Raw genomic sequence first — 23,273 nt, 5'->3', positions numbered from 1 at the left:
TTGGCTTATTTGATACTCACTGTTCCAGAAAATCCCAGATATGCTGGAAGACCTCTGGACTGAGAAATTCATTTGTCTGTGTGCTCTGTGACATAGTGGATCGGTAATAACTTTCTTTCCAAGAGAAATGAGCTGGGGTTTCTACAAACCTTAAAAGGACAAAAAGGAAATTAGAATTATAGTTTCTGTATTTAGGATATTGAATATTAAAACTAAAGCATTCTTACTCAAGAAATCTCAGGTCAATTTTCAAAATCATGCAGTCATACAAAGCAAATTTCAGAAAGTTGCATGGTTGGTGTTTTGTTCGGCAGTGTCAGGGATCCCTCGCTATAAAGTCAGATAATCACATCCTCTATCAAATTCTTTTGTAACTAATAATGCTGTTACACTCTACACTTCCACTACCCAGGATCTATGTTCTGAAGGTCTCAGAAGGAAAATAAACATTCCCTCATTAAGTCTGACAGCCAGGGTGACCTATTATTAAACCTGTTTTATAAATGTCTCAACGGATTATCTGTCCATTCTCCCTCCAGCTGGTAAAAAGTAGAATCAGAAAACAGAAAGGAGTCCAGAAAATCTAAACTTCATCCACAGTAAAATCACCCCTCTCATAATTACCATCTTAACATTGTGCCCAGGGAAAATAAATGCAAACCTCTGAACCTAGATTTTTTTTTTTAATCCCTGCTTAACTTACTTTGATGTGTGTGTGGGTGGTTTTTAATTGGAGTGTAAAATTCTGTGTTGGACTAAAGGATAGGTAAACATCTGAGTATGCTGTAAATGAATGCTATTTCTGTTTGCTCCATTTTGTTGCTGTCCCCAAGTTTGCCTTTACTTAAACAAAACAAAGTAAAACAAAACAAAACAAAAAACCCCCGATCCCTATATGTGTGAAGTAAAATGCCAGCTTTCTCAGGTGGAGCTGTCTCCAAGTCTGTATATTATCCACACAGATCATCTCAGTCTATGATTCATTGTGATTATCAGTAGACTAATTTTACCCCAGGATGAAATTAGCTAAGCTCTTAATCATTACTGTTAATATCATAAAGTGTTAATAAATAGTGTACTAAGATAGTCAATCATCTTAAATTTGCAAATGAATACTCTGGTCTAGTTACAGAATAGAAGATAATAACAATGGGTTTATTGATAATTCCCAAACTATATGAAGAAGCACAATCATTTACTCAAGTTAAACACATAGAATCTATTATTTACTAGAAAGAATAAAGGTCATTGAAAATAAACAGCAAATAAGAATGTCTCACTCTCTAAGAAGGTACAGAAGGTAAGACAAGAAACCAAACCTCCAATAAATATAGTAAGAGTCTATCATCTCATCTGAGGGATCAAAGAAAGAGCCTTAAACAATCTGAAGAAATTAGCTATGCCAGGTAAGGATTAATGATATGAGTGAGCAGTCTATGGTGATAGCAATAAACAAAATACTAAAATGGAAAATAACTTAGTGTATGTGAGAAAATCGCAAGCAACTCTGTTAGCACAGTTTAAGATCTGGGGCAGAGAATGCCAGAAAAATAGAGCTGGGGAGAGAAGAAGATAATTATATGCTACGTTCAAAGAAGCTTAAATATTCCAATACTTCTAGTTTTTGTGAAAACATTTCTAAATGAACTTTGTATTTTGAGATCAATATAGATTCACACACAGTTGTCATGAATTACACAGAATTCATGTGCCCTTTACGTCATTCCCCCAATGGTAAAGCACAACTTACGCAACGCTTAAGAATATTATAATCAGGATATTGATACTGCTACGATCCACTGATCTTATTCAGAGATTCTCAGTTTTACTTGTACTCATTTGCACGCACACACACACACACACACACGTATGTATTGTGAATGTATCTAGTTCTACACAAGTTTTGAATCACACGTGTAGGTTGGCTTACCCACCACCACAGTATTAAAAAGGATTTGAAGGACAAGACTAACAGAATACCTCTCATATTGATAAATCTGGAAGCTGTGTGGAGGAAAGGTTTATAAGCATATCAGTTTATGGGAAAAGTGGTTACACCAGTCCAGGGAAGACAATCGGATGCTAGCAGAAGTAGGGATGGAGAAAGTGAGGACAAATTCATTTATCAGTGAGAAGGTTAAATCAGACGTTGCTGATGTTATGTTCATATTTTCTCTCCCGTTTCTCTCTGACTTCTGAAAGACTGTCCCTGGATTTCTGATGTCACCATTAACCAGCTGCAGAACTGTGGAAGAGCCTCCTGGCTCCCTGAACTTCAGCTTCCTTGTTTGTGACATAGAGTTGCCTCACAGATGCCTACGCAGTCCTCAGTGATTTCCTCCCCACAAAGCATTTCCTGGTCCCTCACTTGAAATAATCCTTCTCCTCCAAACTTTCCTGGCCTTTTGTTGTGACTCATCAATGCTAATTAATCCTGTTTTACTTGTGCAAAAATTGAGTGTAGGGGATTTTCAGTTACTTAAAGGCAAAGTCCATATCTCATTGAATTTTTTAATTTTCTGTTTCCTTGAGATTAGAGTGAAAGAACATGGATTTTGAAGTGAGACAGACTTAGGTTCAAATTTTAGCTCTACTGCTGACATACTGTAAAGTCACAGTCAAGTTACTTAACCTCTTTGTACTTTATTTTCTTCAGCTATGCTTCCTTCACAGGGTGGTTGAAAGGTTTGCTTGAAATAATGTGCTACACATTTTCTATACAATACCTGGTAGTCAATACCTTGATTGGATTAGATCAAATATATAATCTGTACACAGGAAATACTTGCTCAATTGAACTAACAAAATAGCATATTTGAAAGGCCTCTTATAGCTGTAAAAATGTCACACAAGTGTGGTGCAAAAACAATTAATATTGTTACGCTGAAAAGAAATAAAAATTTTTTTTTAAAAAGTCACACAAAAGTAATTTTATTAAACCTGAATTATCCCTCATTTCTCTGCAGTTCAAATTGTTCTTTCTTTTTCTGTGTCTGTAGGCCCAAACAGTGTTCCCATTGTCTCTCATTTTCTCCTTGATCGCCTTTATCTCAGGTTTGCTATGTTGAATTGGGTAACCCCTCCCCACCTCTACCCCCACTCCAGAGCCTAATGCTTTAAGGGGACTTGATTACAAAAAATTGGGAGTGGGGTTTGGAATAGATTGATGGCTTTCAAATTGGTTTCATGAAACTCTAGGGTTTCTGGTGCCTCAGTGGGTTTACCAGATGTAAAGAAATGTCCCTACTGGTAGGACTCCAGACACTCCTTAATGCCAGCCAGTTTGACTTTTGCCTGTCTTAAGTACTTTATTTAGTGTTCCAAGCAAGATTTTATCTGAAGAAAAGGTTTTGTTAACAATTTAAAAATCCGTGGTCTCAGTTAGAAGATCTTCAAAGTGTCACCTGTGTAAACCGAGAATGGATTCTTGGTTTCTGAATAAAGATGGCAAACATTATTGGGAGAAAGGAAGGAAGGAGATCAGCTAGTGCCATAGGGCCGGAAGAGTGAGCTAAAGCCTACCCACTTTCAGAGGCTTTGCCTTTGGGTGAATCTCAGTATCAATTTACTCATAGAACAATCACTCTGTTCAAATGGTTTTGTCCAATCAGTCACACCCAAAGATAGGAAGTCATCACTTCTCTTTTTTTTTTTCCAGCTTGTTTTTTGTTGATGACCTCTCCTACACTCTGCATTAACTCAGAAAGAAAAAAAAAAGGAAAGAAAGAAAAGAAAAAAGAAAAAGAAAAAGAACACTACTTTGTAGAATGTGACCTGAAAACCCCAAAAGGTATCTCCTAATAGTCTGCCTTCCTTCCTGCTCTTCTTGTTCTGCCCTAGAAGTCACCACTCAAATCTCTTGCATTTAGGTTCTTTCAGCACTCCCCCAAAATCTCCAAATCTACTATTTCAGAATTCAACACAACCTTAATTTTATAGAGGGATTTTAGAATTAATAGGCTTCCAAGACCACCTAGCCTACTTTCTTCTTATTTAATAGATGGAAAAGCTAAAATCTAAAAAGAACCATTTCACCCCAGCAATATTGTATTCAACATAGATCTTTACCCCTCAGTCCGGGAAGAATAAACTGATGCATCAGACATGAATTACCCAACCCTTGGCCTCTTGAAACAATTCCCATACTTAACATTTTCTGGGTATTTAAAACCTGCTTACTCCCCTTTAGGATATCCAAACTCAATACTATGAAAGTAGAAGCACATTTGATTAGATATCCTCTAATTCCCTTAACAAAACAAAGCAGCATTTAATAGTGATGCAGACCAGAAACTCACTGGCTGTTTCTAGACTTCCTGACTGAAAGGCTCCTTTGGCAGGAAGTCATTCCTTCTGGAAGAGAGAGAATGAGGCATGGGGAATTCCAGGAAAGCAGACCTGGAGGGCTTTCTCAGTAACTGTGTGCACACTTGGAAAGATGGTGTCACACGTGAATCTAAATCTTTGAGGACCACATAGCATGTCAAAGTAGGTTGTGCCTTTAAAGGCTGTCTAGTCTTATTACCTTATTTCACAAGGAAACTGAGGCTGAGATCTGAAAAATTTAGCTTAGATCCATTGCCATGCTAGAATACTGGTTAATGAAAGCAGACTGTTCAATATTCTGGAATTTTCCAAGCCAGTTGTAAACATAGTCATTATTATAATTTATTATGAAGTATTAAACTTCAAATTAAATTATATTAAAAGCAAAGATAATAAATACTCAAAACTGATCATTTCCTAATTATTTTACTATTATCTGTGTTCTTGAAAGCCATTTAAAAAATAATGTAGTGAAATTGTTCAGATTAAAAAAATCCTGTGAATTTATTGCTGTACTCATCTAATAATGTATTTTAGTCCAAGGCTTATGTGCAAAGGACTCAACAATACCTATCATGAGTATTACATTACAAGGCTATGTAGGAGATTTAGTGATGAATGAGGCATGTATCTTGCTCCTTTGATAGTTTTTCATAGCTTGGTGTCAGAAATAGAACACTTCCAATATTTGTCTAATTTTTACCTTTTGTCATAAGCTTTTGTGCTTTTAATTTCCCATTGGACTGTGACCTTCTAAAGGGCAGAAAAGCCAGCATGGACCATTCATTGGTCTGTGCTCTATCTGTCTGTGATTGGCAGGAAAGGATTGTCATTGATTATGACAGGAATTCATTTCACTGGGCCTGCTTTTCCAGTTTTCCACATGACAATTTTAAGCTCAGAGAGGATAAGGAAATTGTTCAAGGTCACTCAGCTAGTAAATGATAGAGCTGGGCTTGTTATTTATTTATGATAGAGCTGGGCTTTAAATTTAAGATTGTAGGACTTCAGAGCTCATGCTTTATTAAATTATATCTATTATACACACACGGTTCTAATTTTCATTCATCTCAAAATTTGAGCAATACGAAGTGTTTTTCATAGTTCGGAGGATTTTTTTTTTTCTGTAAAAGAATGAAATTCCCTACTGATTCTGTCTCAATCACAAGGGTTACCCTTTTTTCTTCAAATGAACAGGAAATGGTGTTAAAAAAAAAAAAACAAGTACTGGTCAGTGAATGATATGGACAGAACATCTGTCCTTTCTGTAGATTCTCAATATTGAGATTCCGCAGATTCCCAATAGGAGTTGACTCTCAAATGTAGCGTAAGAAAAGACAGCTGAGGTCCCTATTGTATTCCAAGGGGACTTGAATACTCAAATACTGTAGGAATAACCCCAGTTCTCAGAAAGAAGTGATTTAAAACTCTGAACCTGACTTCTTCTGTATATCCTTGTATCCATCCATCTAATTTTTCAATCCATCACGTTAATGCCAAAGCCTTTTGTACCAACCTCTTTGGATCTTCCCCAGAACACGTCTTCCAGTTAGCCTCAGGAGCATTCCAAATCACATAAATCTATTTTTATTTTTAGTTTGGAAACACTTCTATATTTTCAGTTTACTCTGATATTATGATAACTATTATGATTATTAATTGTCATACTTAATTTTAGGGATGCCAAAGAGCATCTTCATGCCTTTTAATGAATTGCCTCATCATTACAATCAACCATGCCCAAGAGCCCTGGAGGAGTAAATTTATTCATATACTTGAGATATGTCCACCTCCAGAAAGCTACTTACATAATCTAAACCAAGTCCATTAACAACTTTTCTTCATTAAATGGAATTCTTTCCTTTTCAACTTCATGCTGAAAAATGACCAGTCTCTTCCTTATCTCTATTCACTCCATCATCAAACCCATATGCCAGCTTCATTCCTGGCAAAGAAAAGTTACTTGGGCAGAAAGCATTATAGAATATATCTTATGCCTTGAAATATTCATTTGCCACAATTTGAACAACAAAGTGTCATAACCAAGAAATTTCATTTTATATTTTATTAGTGAACTAATGAAATAAATTCTTAAGAAAGTCTCTCGTTTCTTTCAATATCTGTTTATCCTTCATTCCACCATAATTAGTTCACTTCCCTTTCATATTAAGAAAACTTTTCTCTTCCCACTACCACCTGTCTAAAGATCTGATTGGCCACAGCTTGCTTCTGCCATAACCCTATACTGTGTACACCAAAGTCCCAATCCTCCCAACAAAGTCTATATATCTAGTGTCAACTCATCAGTTGCTAACTCTGAGGGAGTGATCTTTTCTTCTCTCAAGTATCAAATCCTCTAATTCCCATATTTTGTGTCTCATTCTCTATCCTAACCAATTGTTGCCTTAAAAGTAATGGTTTTTCTGACTGCAGCCCCCATCTCTTATACCCTCAGCCCACTGTACCTTCCTCCTACCCTCATTTCATTTGTCAGCAGTCTCTCCCAACTGATGTGTGATCATCAGTCTTTCCTCAACAGGATTTTTATCATGCTTTTCCTTCCCTGACTCAGAATTTACAATCACTCATCTTTGTGTCCTGGACAAAATCTAATCAGACCTCATCCCTCATATTTTTTATTCCTTTGGACAGATGTCCTATTCCAAATTATTTAGCCAGCTGTTCCTACAGGTTGTTTCTCTTTACCCCTGAGTCTTTTCAAATTATGACCTCCTGTACTCCATCTTCCCCCAGGTCATAATCTTTACTTTTGCTACCATTCAGTACAAAACTCAGCTAATAAGGACGCTGCAATTTTGGATTGTGTCCAATCCAAAATTCATAGACAGAAATTTGATCCTCAATGTGATAGTATTTGGAGGTGGGGCCTTTGGGAGATGATTAGGTCATGATGGTAGAGCCCCCATGAATAGGATTCATGCTCTTAAAAAAGGGGCCCCAGAGAGTTCCTTCTCCCTTTCACCATGTGAGGTTACAGAAAGTGAAGACTGCCATCTAAGAACTAGGAAACAGAACTTCACAAGAACCAAATCTGCCAGCACCTTGATCTTGGACTTCCCAGCCATCAGAATGGTGAAAAGTAAATTTCTGTTGTTTATAAGCCACCTAATCTATGGTATTTAATTATAGTAGCCTGAATAGACTAAGATATCTATACTTTTTTGTTTGTTGTTTGAGTTTACTTCCTCAGTTTGGCATGTTTTAAGCATTCTTGTCCTTCACTAATTCTACTGTAATCTACACATATTGAAATGATGTTTTCATTTTGTCTACACGGGTCCTCTAACAAATGAGGAAGTGGGAGTCAAACCCCATATTACTACTTTCCTGGTTCTTTAAAGCAGAGTTATAGGGGGAAAAATGTGAAAGCATTTTACTTCTCATCCTCTGTACTTTCTTTCTACAAATGAGGACTCCCAGGGATTTTATTCACAGTTCCACGGGAAGCCCACAGAGTTCTAGTAATAAACCAAGAGCACCCTGGATCCCTTGAAAAGCTCTGAAGAAAGTGGACAATTACAACTTTTTGTGGGGTACTTCAGTGACTCAGAGAGTTAAGTGTTGGACTCTTGATTTCATCTCAGGTCATGACCACAGGGTCGTGAGATCAAGCCTACACACAGAGTCTGCTTGAGATTCTCTCTCTGCCTCTCTTTTTGCCCCTCCTCCCTCTCTCTCTCTCTCTCTCTCTCTCTCTCTCTCTTTCTCTAAATAAATAAATAAATAAAATCCTAAAACAAAACAAAACCTTTTTGTAAACTGAGCAGTCTCTCTAAATCCATGAATATATTACATAAAAAAGCTATCATTCAACATCTCTCTCCTATAATCAATTGATCAGTGAATAGTCTGATCCATTTCAATTTAGAATTTGGCATCTGGCAGAAGATAATGATAGGAGAAACTCGAGTCCATCTTGCTCTAACGCCATTGTTAACATCACAACATGCAAACACCGACACATGCAAGCTTATGCACAGGAAACTTATCTATAACCTGCCCCCAAATTAGAATGTAGGAGACATTTGAATAGCTGTAATCACCAGGACATCAGGGTTTGGATATGGTAGGATTTTCCAGCAATGTGAGGACCTGATAAGTTCCTGTGGCAACCTTGACTCAGATGTGTAAACACAGAGTTCTGGAAGGACTATGGGGAAATACACATCTACAGAGGAGTTTTCTTAGGATTGAGGAATGTGCTAAACTGAATTTAGAAAAACAAAACAAAACTAACTTTAAAAAATGGGGAAAAAATAAAGGTAGGCCTTTTACAGACAAATAGAAGACCAGAAGATCTCAGGGTTGGAGGACCTTAATGGTCACCTAGTCCACCCGGAAAATAGAGATCATGGATAAAGACAGAGGTCTCTCTACCAGTGAGGGTGATCTTGCAATGTCAGCTGAGGAGGATGTCATTACTACATGGGGTTCTTTATTCTTTGTCAGACAACCCCAACTTGAGTTGTTTTCAAAATTGAAGAAAAGTTCACTTCCCTAAAAACCTCCAGAATCATCGGGTTCATTCAGAAAATATTCCACTTGTAGTGACCTTCAATTTTTTCCTCACAGACCTATTTTGGGAATCTGATCATAGCAATAGCCTCACACAATTAATGCAAGAAAAAGACAAAAGAAAGAAATGTACATACTGACATATATGTAAATGATTGTATTTGATTTTCAAAGATTTTATAAATCTCGTCCACATTTCCAACCCAAGTCCCATAGCTGGAAGCCAAGTTAAGAATCTGCAGTGTAATCCTTCATCTAGACCAGCTGTGGACAAATTACCACTCATGGACCAAATCTGGCCCACTGCCTGTAGTTGGGAAAAACAAATTTTTGGACACACAAAATTTATTTGTTTATGGATTATATGTGGCTGCTTTTGAACAACAACAGCAGAATTGAAAGAACCACAATAGCAAGCATATGGCCCAAAAAGCCCAATATATTTATTGTCTGACCCTTTACAAAAAATGTTTGACAACCTCTAACATATATGAAAGACCTTCTGAGATTTTAAGACAAATATAGTTTAAATTGATTAATTTTGTGTGAAGTTGGAAAAACTTTCTCATGGCCAATTATATTTATATGGGGAGTATAAAAGAGGAATAACAATTTGCTCAGCACTAAACTCACAGAGTGGCAAACAACTTGAAAATCAGAAGTGGACCTAAAAATAAGAAATGATCTTGGACCGATTGCAAAACAAAAATGAAAACAAAACAAAACAAACAACAGAAGACCAAAGGATATGCTTCTCACCCTGAATGCTTAAGACTACTATCTGATCATTTATTATAGTCAAACACTAGAAGATGATAAATTATCATCAGATCCAGTCAAAGCTTCTCTTTACTTGCTTCAGTGCATACCTTGTATTGTAATTATTCATATACTTGTGTAATCAACTCCCTTCATATATTATTATTTTAAATATGTCATGATGATCCGATTCATAGAGCATATCTTACACACATAGGGGTCAACATTTTATTGCTACAGAAATAGTGATTCACATTTGTTATACTTCAGTATGAAATTATGTCCACATACGTCTCCTTTGATAGTCATATTCTGAACTGCATATTGTCCGAACTGTATGAAATTGTTATTTTGGAGGTCAAAAATGGTGAGATCTAGCAGGTGCATACAGCTCAAATTTGTAGAGTGGGTATTATTGCCAATATTCTGTTGCTGAATAGCTGATTAAAAGACATGTTAATATCATATATTCCAAGAGAGAGTGGCACATTCAGCTCTTGAGCCTCATTCTTAGGAGTGATTACATGAACAACCCACTAAGAAAGTAATAGTGAGTGACATTCATGTTGAATAATAAGAGATTTTGGGTTTTTTTTTAAACATAAATTTGCCTAATCTGTACGATATATACTAAATATTATCTACCATTTATAGCAAAACAATTTTACATGTTTATTGGCTGTATATGTGATGGGCTGAGGAATTAGTGGTAAAACAAAACTTAAAAAAAGAACTATGGCAGGAAGTTGAGAACTCAAGAACAAACTCTTTGGAGCACCCCACCCCCACCAATTTGCTAAATTAGCTTCTGGCTCCCTTCAAAGTAAGGGCACCATATATTTTTACCTGCCCTCGCTCCATTTGTTCCAAGTCTTAGTACTGAAGGAGCTTAACTTAAAAATTTTAAGATGTATTTTATTTTATCATAACAAATGAAAAGATTTGGGGGAGATAAAAATAGAAGTTTTTAAACATTAAAAAATCAATTATTTCGCTAGTCCTGATCCTCACAAGTCCCTTCATTTTCTTTGTTATCTTCATTCTACTTCCTTTGGGTCTTGCTTTACCCTTTTTACAAAAGGGTTTTACAGGTTCTAGCTTGTGTATGAAGGTCACCTTACCAGGTTCATTTAATCCCTTCACATTCAACATACCAGCTGTGGACAAATTACCACCCATGGACCATGCTTATTTCAATAATTTGTCCTGGTAAATTTTATTCTAAGTAAATTAAACATACAAATTGGCTGAAGGGAGGAAATAAATTTTATATAATAAGAGATCTTGAATTTGAGAGTTTTTTTTTTTTTTTCTGAATGGGATCTGATACATGTTAAAGGTTAGTACCTAGCAATAATGTTTGATATTTAATTAATAAATCATGAGGATTTATGTCTTAAGCAACACATTTATGAACATTGTTGTGAGAAAAACCAGGAGAAAAAGAGAGACCTTCCTACCTCTGGTTCATCCTCTATGGACTTCTATACATATATTTTCAGATCACTTATCTAAAATTGTATTATATATTTACTTGTACATTGTCAGTTTTCTCCCACAAGGATGTAAACTCAATAGGAGCAGATTGCCTTCTTTGCTGCTGGATCCCCAAGGTCTAGAACAGTGCCTGGAAGTGCTCCATAATGCTTTTTAATACAGAATGAGAGCATCAGATTTCCTGGATTCGAATCCTATCTGTGTCTGTTTATCTCTCCAAAAACACCCCACACCAAGTTCCTAGCACCGCAATGTTAGTCATTGCCTCAATTTCACTTTAAAAATGTGAAGAAATTATGTTATGAATAGTTAAGTACCACATTACAGCCTCCTGAAGACAAAAACTTACATATATGTAAGATATGCAGATATATTCATATCCCAATAAAGAATTCCTGACATAATAATGGGACATTCATAAACATTTGTTGAATGAATGAATGACCTTTGTTCACACAGACTAGCAGAGTTAGTGTACAAATACAGATCAAATTGTTTCCCAAGTGTTTATTCTTTCTGATGGGACAGTGACTTCTGCGGGGAAATGGGTTTTTGCAACAATCAAAGAGAAAAATTAAAAACAAAAACAAAAACACAAGAATAAAGAGACAGGTACATCTCAGAAGATCCTAAGGACTTTCATGTGATGATAACCCAATAAAAATGTTCACAATGGTGATCCTGAATCATTAAGATGAGTTCACATGGAGTATACTATTCTTGGTTAAAAAGACAGAGAAGTATACCTTATTCTAAGAAATATCTACCTTCTAATATATTTTTAAAAGATTTTATTTATTTATTTGACAGACAGAGATCACAAGTAGGTAGAGAGGCAGAGAGAAAGGAGGAAGCAGGCTCCCCGCTGAGGGGAGAGCCCGAAGTGGGGCTCGATCCCAGGACCCTGGGATCATGACCTGAGCTGAAAGTAGAGGCTTAACCCACTGAGCCACCCAGGTGCCCCTACCTTCTAATATTTCTTAAAAATACTCTTTAAAGAGCACATGTTTATCTAGAAAATGGAACTACCGAGAAGGACACATTTCTTAAGGGTTCCTGGTAGACAAGTTTTGTTTTTACTAAGACAGTATGGCTCTTTGTTCTTTCTGATCACATCTTGTCTTATAGCACAGTTTCTTATTTATAGTTTCTAATGGAGTAGTTGGCTCTTGGAGACAAAGTTCACATTACCATTTATTTATTTCAGTAGTCTGACACAGTAGCAGGCACCAAGTGGGCGTCAAGTAAATGCTTGTAGAAGGAAATATTTGGAAAGTAGAGGAGTACACATGACAAAGCCAATATCCAGAGCAGAAACAACAATCAATATGCAATTGCTTCTATGGGCAAATTTCTCCACAATATGCCTGAAATGCATTAATTTTCACATCTTATGATGTAAATACTAATATTACCCCATTTTACAGATAAGAAAACTGAAGCCGGAGCACTTGGGTGGCTCAGTGGGTTAAAGCCTCTGCCTTCAGCTCCGGTCATGATCTCAGGGTCCTGGGATCAAGCCCCGCATCAGGCTCTCTGCTCAGCAGGGAGCCTGCTTCTCCCTTTCTCTCTCTGCCTGCCTCTCTGCCTACTTGTGATCTCTGTCTGCCAAATAAATAAATAAATCTTAAAAAAAAAAAAAAAAAAAAGAAAAGAAAAAAGAAAACTGAAGCCAAGTGGCAATTTACTTCCTCCTGAGCACCTGATAACTGGGAGGATGGCTGGTCTGGAGTCTAAAGGATTTGGTTTCAGAGTCTCCAGTCTGTTAATTACAAAGTTAATGACTATGGGCAAGTTATTCCACCTCTTTAAACTTCAATTTCCATATCTGAAACAGTAGAAAAAGGGATAGGACCTATATCAGGCAAGAAAGAAGACCTTGGAGTCTTACCATGGAAGGTCACTCTATTTCCTCAGCAAGGGGCAGTAGGTGTCATGCTTGAAAGTTCAACAGCACTACCTGACCCACAATCGGAAAATACAAATTCCCTGTCCCTACCTCCCAAAGATTCTCTTTCAGATGATCTAGAGTAAGGCTCAAAACCTGCACTCTAAAGAAATTGCTTGTGCGAAGATATAGCTTGGGGATTCACCTACATTCTAATCCCTTTGAGATTTTTATCAAAATGGAGAACCTTGATAAATCTACATTGATAAATCTCCATTGATAAATCTACATTTATAAATATCTACATTGATAAATATATCTACATTGATAATATCTACATTGATAATATCTACATTGATAATATCTACATTGGTAATATCTACATTGGTAATATCTACATTGATAATATATTATAATCTACATTGATAATATATTGATAATATATCTACATTGATATATCTACATTGATAAATATATCTACATTGATAAATCTCCATTTTCTCCAAATATCCATCCTCATACAGGCAAGGTATTATCACAGTCTTGTTCACTGAAATGTGTTTTTATCAGCTAAATAAAACAGCATGGTGTAATAATTACAGTTAATATTTTTAATACAACCTCCATGTTAGACATTATTCTTAAAGCTTTATGGATATTAACTCACTTAATCCATCCAACAACCCATGATTAAGTTTGACTCTCTTAAACCTCATTTTATAGATCAGGCAACTGAGGCACAGAGAACATAAGTAACTACCCCAAAGTACACACTCAGTACATGAGGGCAGCAAACTCAACAGGCTGGTTCCAGAGTCTGTGTTTCTAACTCTCACACTATGCAGACTCTCCCAGGGACAAGCAGAGGTCAGAACCCTGGCTTTCAGGTGATCTTAGTCAAGTCCCTGCTCCTCTCTGGGATGCCGGTTCCCCTCAAGGAAGTGAGGGGGCTGCCCCTAGTGATCTTTCAGGACTCCTGGTCCGAAAATCCTATCATTCATTTTATAGGAGCTTTTTGACTTTGTTACCTGAAGGTCTAAGGCTCTAGAATTACTGACAGTAAGATACGTTCTCTCTTCTAGAACTACCACATTATTTTTTCTTTACCTGCCAATTCAGAAAACTTTCCTCTGAGTCGCTTGTCCTTTGTCCTTTCTTCTTGGTGAGGAAACCAAAGGCACTTCAGTCTAGAGCCGGTGGGGAGATCTGTCTCTACAGACTTCCTTCCGAGTCCTGCTCTTTTTGTAATCAGGCTTCCAAACTGCTTCCACCTGAGCCTGTTCGAACCTCATTACTCTCCCAAAGAGGCCCACCAGCTTCTTGTCCCTGCGTTCTTATTCCTTCGAGCAACAGTTCTCCTCAGACCTAGTTTGTCCTCAGCCACATCTTCCTGGACTGTCCTCCTTATGCTTTTACTTCTGTGTTGCCATCCCCTTCCATGCTTCAGCTCGCAGGCTTCTTTTAGCCACCTGTTTCTCAAATCTGGCTACCCATTGGGATACCTGGGGGGCTAAAATACAGATGCCTGGGTGCGACCCCAAACCAATTAAATCAGAATTTTGAAGAACAGAATCTGGGAAGGAGCATTATGGAAAAATTTAGAAATCCCACAGGAGATTCCAATGTGTGGCATTGTTAAGCATCATTGGTGTCTAGTGCTGGTGATTCTCTAGTGGGGGGATAAGCAAATTGGAATCACGTGAGCAGCTGGCTTCTCCTTACCTCCAGGGAGGGAAGTCTGGGTATGAGAGGCAAACAAGGAGCCACCTTCCAGGTGGTTTGGAGAAGCCCCTTGATAAAACAAATTTTTAGCTCAACCTCTCAAAGCAAGATGGACACTATACCTTCCTCTCACTCCCTTGTGGCTCTCACTGCATCTTGCACCAAGTTATTATTTCTAATCATGAAGGGTAATGAAGAGCTCTGTCTGGACTAACTGGCTAGGGAACTTGTGGGATTCCCTTTTCCAGTCAAAGCGTCATTTTCCCCTATGTGTAAAAGAAGGTAATTGGATTACTAGATAATCACTAAGCTTCCTTCCTATTTTATTACTCTTCTATTTTAAGGTCCCAAACTTATTGTTCCTCAACTCTTACACGACCAGCCCTAGTTCTTTCTACATTCAGCAGATGCCAGATGATGACATCAGGCAAACCTTTTCCCAGCCCCTGGTGAAGACGGCCCACCACAAGCCAAGACCAGGGCTGCAAAGGTTTTTTTAAGCTTTCTCACCACACCAAGAATGACTGCTGCCCCAGGCTTAGTTCAGGCCTCTGGGTCATCACAGAGGTCCTCCCTGCTGTGTCCCCTGACAGTGACTCCATTGGATACCAGTCCCTCTCCACATTTCTGGGCTTCCCACCTTTTTTAGGAAGGCAGTCCAGGGAAGCACAGGAGCTGGTTACAGGCTGACTGCAGTGGGGCCCTGGATGCCTTCTTCTGTTTGCTCACTTTGTCTTAGAGGGAGATGGGCCAGTCTGTGAGGAGGCGCTGGCTGACGAATGCGTGGCAGAGATGCCGTAGCCCAAGTCTCTCCCTTTCCCTCCCTACCAGCTTTCAGTTGGGAGATGCACCACCTAAACGTGTAGGAGACAAGGGTCCCTAAGGCCACTTACACTGATCTCTTGTCTAGGTACTGTGTACGAGTATGTGGTCCCCCCCCAACAAGTAATTAGAACATACCTCAAATAATAATGATAATAAAAATACTAAAATTAATATTTGACAAGATGAAAAATTACAGTGAGGCATGTTTGTGGGTTTTGACCTGCCCTCCAGTAGCCATATCCTCTTCCTCTTTGCCCTAGCTCCTTGACTTTTGAATTTGGGAATGGAGAAAAAAGGAAAAAAGAAAAAAAAAATAACAAGGGTATTTTAGTCAATCTGCGAAATACAGGGCTTTGAATCAGAGGCTGGTGGTGAAATATCTGTGGCTTGAGTTTGTTGGGGAGGATGGGTTTGGGGCAGGGTTTGGTGGAAAACTGGGGAGAAAAATAAAGAAGAAAGGAATAAGTGTGTACCTCAAGGCTATGAACTGGCTCTTTTTTAACATCCTTCCAAAGACCAAGAAAGAAAAAGAAAAGAAATTTAAAAGAATGAAATTCCACAAATGTAAAAAATGAAAATTCTCTTAAGTTGCATTTGCTTGTTCTGTGCTTCTTAAAATCCATCCCAGTTAGAAAGCCAACCTAGACTGGCCATAGTCTCAAAGGGATAGGAAGCGTGATGACATTAAAGACATTTATCTTCATTTCAAAACAGGAGATTTCAAAACTATTCACAGAGAAAAGGAGAGGCATAATTCCACAGAGAAAGACTTTCAGAGGAAAGCTGGCTAAAGAAAAGGGCATGCCTCTCAAGTGATACAAAGTTCTATCAACTACCAGCCCCTAAACTACTGTTGTCAGTTTCTGGAAACTACTCTTGTCTATTTCTGGAAAGTGCTTTGGAGCTGCCTTGTGTGTTGGTTCAGGACAGTCAGTGGCAGCTCTCATATCACAGGGGCAGAGTCGAGACTGAATGGCCTATCAAGCTAGAAATACTTACTGTTTGAACTTTCATAAACAAGTTTGTTGACCATGACCCCTAAAGCAAAAGTTTAACTGCATGATCATGAATATTTCAAATGACGAAGGAGGCCCAGGGTGAGTGTGTCGGCGGGTCAGGTGGAATGCTTATAAAAATGGTTTGGAATAGAAAAAGATTTCTTTCTTTTTGGTTTTAATTTTACTTATTTGTCTCTTAATTTTAATTCAATTAGCCAACAGATAGTGCATCATTCGTTTCAGATGCAGTGTTCAACAATTCAACGGTTGTGTATAACACCCAATGCTCATCATATAAAAAGATTTCTAACAAACTAGGTGGCAAAAGAACACCTGTGGAAGGGTAAAGTATGGGTACAGCATCAGGGAGACAAACAGGACGTGATGGCTACTGTGGGAACAAACTCAGAAGCTCATGGCTCAGAAGGAGCTGAGCTGTGCCAGGTAATGCTACAGGCTGCTTCTAAACCACATGACCTATGAGAAAGGATGAAAGGAAGTATGGTTACCAGGAGCAGTATGGTTCTCTGGTCACTGCAACGTCGTGGGAATCCTGGGATTTCCCTCCAGACCTTTGGTAATCTGTGATGTCAAACTTCACCTCGCCTCGATGCTTGGGACACATCCTTGTGGCTGATTCTGTTACAGATAAGTACTTCTATTTTTCTAATAGACAGCCTCTGTCCATCAGAGCATCCCCTTAATGTTGTTATCTGTCTTTATTAATTTTTAATTTTAGCTTCTCGGAGACAGAGGGAAACAGCAGATCATATAGCAAGCTTTCTCCTTTTCCCACATATATGAATTTCTCAATGGTATCTTTTAACATATATACTCCTCATTACTACTAATTCTGTCTTCCCTTTCTAAGCTCAGTGTGAAGACTGATTTTTGGAGGGTGGATCTGATTTCAGCCGAAAAGGAAAGAGGAAACGAAGACACCTTCTCTAAGGCACAGGGCTTATCCAGTGCTGAACAGATCTCCGGACTAACTCTCAGATTTTACAAAAGCAATAAATGATTTAGGAATCAGACAAGCATGATGACTTTTGATTAATGAGACTAACCTCATTTACACTGGATATTTATTTATTTGCCTATTTATTTATTTTTAAAGATTTGAGAGAGAGACAGAGAGAGCACAAGCAGAGGAAGAAGCAGAGGGAAAGGAAAAGGAAGAAGCAGATTGCCGGGGAAGCTGGGTGCCGGACATGGGGCTCGATCCCAGGACCTGGAGATCATGACCTGAGCCGAAGGCAGATGCCCAACCATCTGAGCTGCCCAGGTACCCCAACTTGGATACTTATAACCCCGATTTCAGATATTCTCTGTGCCCCTCAGGCTTGTGAGGGCACATTATGACTACATTGAGCATAGAAAAATTCAAATTTAGCCTATTTGTGTGAAAAAAAAGCTATATGAGCAGCTGTCTAAAGGAGTATAACTTCTCACTCACCATTCTTCCCACCTTCTCTTAGGAGCTGTTATCTGGAGCTATGTTTCCTACATCTCACTTATCTAAGCAACTTCATTCATTTCTTTATTTTTCAAGGTTATTAAGTTTGTTCTAACTATGGTGTGATACCCTCTCTCAAGTGAATAAGTGACTTGATCCATGGGAAAGATGATATTTAGTATATTATCTGTTATGAGATGATCTGTGATTGGTGCAGACTAGGGCATGTGTTCCTCAGTCTAGAAGGTTATTAAATGGTAGTAGCAACAACTTACGTAATTTCAGGAATGCTGAAATATGGGAGCAGTTTAAGAATAGAGGACACTGTGCGTGAGTGTGTACATGTGTCTATCCACATGTGTTTGTTTTGTACATGTGTACATTTATGTTTTAGCAAGTTATTGCAATAAATGGTTATGAATTAAGTGTAAAGATTCTTGGGGATTCTGATAACTCACTCTTAAAGGCAACAAGGTCTATGACAGGTAGATGGACTGAAGAGAAATTTCGGACTAGATTAGTGCCATAATGGGAAAGGAATGTGAATAAGAAAACTTTTTTTTTTTTAAGATTTCATTTATTTATTTGAGAGGGAGAGTGAGAGAGAGAGTGAGGAGAGGACAGAGGGGGAGGGAGAGAAAGGGAGAGAGTTCTAAGCAGACTCCACACTGAGCATGGAGCCTCTAGTGGGGTTCCATCCTGAGATCATGACCTAAGCCAAAACCAAGAATCGGCTGCCTAACTAACTGAGCCGCCCAGGTGCCCCAATAAGATAACTTTATATTCTGAGTAATTTTCAAATATTTGGCTATAAAATTCAGGCTACCATAAAATCCATCAGATCTGTCACTGTAAGTGTTATAGATTTCTTGCTTCACCATTGTGTTGAGTGAGGTGTAAGCTGAAAAGTTCTTTTTCTAATGAAACCAGTTCACTGTCGGCACAGAATTGGGGTGGGCGAAGTGTGGTAATTTCTATCTCTTTAATAGAGAAGTGATCATGGAGTAACAGTTCCATGATATTTTGGAACTCAAAGTGAGTGAAAGATGACATAAAAATATGTCATTTATCATATTGTTCCCACAATATATTTAAAGTCCTGTGACTGGGGCCCCTGGGTGGCTCAGTCAGTTAAGCATCTGCTTTTACTCAGGTCATGATCCTGGGGTCCTGGGATCAAGCCCTGCATTGGGCTACCTGCACAGCGGGGAGCCAGCTTCTCCCTCTCCCTCTGTTGCTCCCCCTGCTTATGCTCCCTCTCTCTTTCTCTCTTTCTGTCAAATAAATAAATAAAATCTTTAAAAAAAAATGTCCAATGACAGAGAATCTAGGAAAATCTTAGATTCATGTAATGATGTAAATTCATTACAATACAATTGTCTTGACAAATATGGTATCCCTTGGGTTTTGACCTCACTCAAGAAAAGAGAGAAAAAACATGTATTTTATGACAGGAAGCATTATACATGAAAAGGAAGTATCTAATATAAGTAAAAATAAAGATTCTAGAGGCCCATGATGGGAGCATTGGGAACCAATTGGGAACATGAACTTCGGAATCCCGATTTTGCCACAGGACAGATGTTTGACCTTGAGCAAGTTATATACAAGCTTCCTAAACCTTAGTTTCTCATCTGCAGAACAGGGATACAAGTACCTAATGCTGTATGTTGCAGTAAGAGTAAAGTGTCTGGTCTAGATCCTGACAGGTACTCAATAAAAGGTAGGTAATAGTTATCACCGTTCTAAACTGTGGTCTGATTCCCATCCCCTGAGAATAATGAGTCACAGCGGTTATAATGAGGAGAATGTTTCAGTTCCTTGGATACTCACAGTTATTTCTCAGATGGTTTTATGGTCTCTTGATTTTTTTTTTTTTAACAAAAGAAAAACAACCCAAACCACTGCACAGAAATTTATACAGTGATAAATCTTCACAATTTTGTGCTAAGATTCATTGTGGTATATGTACAGTACCCGAATTCTTCACACGGTTAGATGCTTTGATTTTTACCATCGGATTCATATATCATGACAGCTGGGCCCAAAACCACCAAAGGGATGGTCTCAGACTCAGCATTCATGACCTTATTAAGGGTCCAGAGTCACTGGCTGTCAGCGTCAAATGTAATCGCAATTATATTCAGCTGACAGATATATACCTACTAGGTCTTCGTGTTGATCAAGGCACATTCCCTGAAACAAAAGCGGTGCGTTCATAGAGAGAGCAAATGTATCCTCCCTCCCTGACCGGAAAATATCTTACGTGATCCTTGTTTTAGAGTAAAAGCTAACTACAATGGAAAAATAAATGCCATCATCTCAAAACCAATGTCACAGTCAAACTTTACTTCTCACTGACACAAAGTCTTAGGAGGACATTTCCTTCCAAACAGCTCTCCTGTGCAGCTTTCCTATAAGCAGTGACTCAAAGATCCAGAATCCTTCCACACCCAGGCCAGGCAATTCTCTAGGGCCTCAAAAACTTCCTCTGGGTTCTTCTACCCAGCCTTAAGTAAAGAGAGGAGGGAAGAAGAGAAAAAGGGAGGAGAGGAGAGGAGAGAAGAGAGGAAGAGAGAAGGCTTAGGAAGGATCTCATGGTAATTTATGGTAATCTTATGGTGATTTTTGGTGATCTTATGGTGATTTAGGAAGTCCGGCAGCAGCAAGAAGAACTCCCATGCATATTGCCTTGGTTAGAACAGGTTCCATAGCCGCATTTAACTTTAAGGGAAGATGGAAAATATAGTCATTTGTGGAAAATAAAACAGTTTGGTAAACACACACCAACAAATCTTCCTTTCTTCTTTCTTTCTTTCTTTCTTTCTTTTTCTTCCCTTCTTTTTTTCACTCATCCCTTCTTTCTTTCTTTCTTTCTTTTTTTTTTTTTTTGACTTTGGTTTGGGGTTTCAGATCACATTTTTCTAAAAAGATGACTTTGATATGTGTATGTGTGTGTGTAAAGCTGACTCAGTTCTGAGATGCATGCTGAGTAAGATCTTTGATGCCTATTTATCCCCCCCCCCTTGTTTTCATACTCCCTCCTAAGAACCTAGAGGCCTCTCATTTTTGAGAGAACGTTGGAAAGATATAAAGATGATCTCTAAGCAAGGGAAAAGTATCAAAGACTGTGGTGTATACCAATGAGACAGAAAATCTTGAAAGAGAACTTGAAGAACGAGAGGAGTCCCTCAAACAGCACTGAACTATACATAAAGGAAACATCTCAAGATTTCTGAGCACCTGACTTACAAACATATACCTTAATATATAACTCTGCCAAAGAAAGATTTCTTTCTTGTTTGTTTTCCTGTACTTGTACTTTCAAAAAATATTTTATTTGTTTATTTGAAAGAGAGAGAGAGAGAAGGAGCAAGAACAGGGGTATGGGGAGAGGGAGGAGACTCTGCTGAGCAGGGAGCCTGAGTCAAGGGTGAGGCTCAATCCCAGGACCCCATGATCAGCCAAAGGCAGATGCTTAACCTGAGCCACCCTGGCACCCTGGACTTATGCTTTGAATGTTGATATCCCTGCAATAAGCCTGCACTATGTGAAGGGATGGCTCCTGGGACCAAAGCTGAGACCTAATCTCTTTGCATATGTCTCCGTAGGCTTTCAGGGCAAGCAGAGCACCAGGGTTAGGAGAGAACACTGGGAACATGAACACTTTTTCAAATGTCATGGCAAGGAAGATGAGCACAGAACTTGAAGAAAATACATTTAGAAATAGTTCCTTTTCCACATTCCAACTTGTGAGAATACTGTTATCATAGATCACACACACACACACAATTCCAGGCACATGGTGTCTTTAATTTAATTATAGGTAACAACAGCGTACCAGAGTATCCATAAGTATCTCTTATAAACTGGAAAGCTGGAACCCAACTCTACCCAAATTGTTTTTAGATTTCATCTGTGTTATGCAAAAATGAAACCTTTAAAAATATACTTTGGAGAGAATATAAGACAAAGCTTCAACCACTCACCACTCTTTCCATGGTGGCAAAATCTTTTCACTTGATAAAATGTTTCCTAAGTAGTGATTTGTAAAATTTCTTTAAAAACTTAAAAACTGGGCGCCTGGGTGGCTCAGTGGGTTAAAGCTTCTGCCTTCAGCTCAGGTCATGATCCCAGAGTCCTGGGATCGAGTCCCGCATTGGGCTCTCTGCCTAGCTGGGAGCCTGCTTCCTCCTCTCTCTCTCTCTCTGCCTGCCTCTCTGCCTACTTGTAATCTCTGTCTGTCAAATAAATAAATAAATAAATAAAACCTTTAAAAACTTAAAAACTGATTTGTACTTATTGGCATGTTTATTAATATATGCAATTGTCAAGATTATGAGAGTATCAGTTGTAATTATAGGAAGGGATATAAAAATTTTTCAGGAAATAGGTATCTGGTATAATATTAGAACTTTAAAATGGCTCAATTACCTCTGCATATGAAATTGTAGTTCATATGTAAGTTAGTCGTTCATTTTTAGTATTTATAAGAGAAAGATTTGAAATATATTTTGTCATTTTATGGCGACCTTCAATCTCTGCTCCTTTCAAATTTCAACGAGGAAGTAAGTCAGGGAGATGGGAAGCTTGACTTTGTGAAGTTGCAACAGGATCAGCCCCCTGGGGGTGGGGGAGCACATTTGAGACTGCTTCCTAGTGGTTGGGGATAAGACAGATTTGTCTCAAGTGAAGGAGACTCACCTGAGGAAAATGAGCTATTTGTCCGAGAACTCAGAGACCAAAGGGGAAGTATCAAAGGCTAGCTTTCAGTCCCGCTGAAAACCAGATGCTCTTGGGTAGACTGTTTACTCAAGCACTGATAACCAGGCTCTTCTCCACGTGTTAAAACAAGTTCGTAGTTTGTCCATTCATTCAGCAAACATTTACTGAGTACCTATTACTTGTCAGGCAGCATGCTAAGTGCCAGAAACATGGAGAATGAATCAAATGCTATAAGAGCCCAAGGGTAGGGGCGGAGATGCAGGGGTCATCAAACCCATATTAAGGAGTGAGGTCTGTCGATCTCAATACATATCTGATCTTTAAGCCAAATAATAAGGAATTCCAATCCTGACTTATCATCTTATGGTATGGTGGTCTGGGGGAATTCCTCACAAACCTAGCTCTTTCTTGGAGCTATAAGGTATGGCAATAATGGAGCCCCCCAGCACCCCTGAATTTATAAATCAACCCCATTGTAGCAGATATCTTCAATGGCTCCCTATCAAATTTGAAGTCTAAATTCAAGGGCACAGCTTTGAAG

General features: G+C 38.4%; 1 protein-coding gene across 4 annotated transcripts in view; it reads right to left on the bottom strand.

The window, feature by feature from the left end:
• The window catches only part of TP63 (tumor protein p63), a gene marked incomplete at both ends in the record, with an annotated part of 227,026 nt that overhangs the window by 141,188 nt on the left and 62,565 nt on the right, over positions 1-23,273 (bottom strand). For all 4 annotated transcript variants that reach the window (XM_080806129.1, XM_080806130.1, XM_080806124.1 and 1 more), the window contains one exon: positions 21-149. In XM_080806129.1, coding sequence (XP_080662255.1) covers positions 21-149 — 129 coding nt within the window. The remainder of the gene's footprint in view (positions 1-20; positions 150-23,273) is intronic.

This window comes from Martes martes (genome assembly GCF_963455335.1).
Source record: "Martes martes genome assembly, chromosome: 1".
In the NCBI taxonomy this organism is placed as follows: Eukaryota; Metazoa; Chordata; class Mammalia; order Carnivora; family Mustelidae; genus Martes; species Martes martes.
The sequence above is the reverse complement of the archived record's forward strand: the minus strand, read 5'-3'. Positions and strand labels throughout refer to the sequence as shown.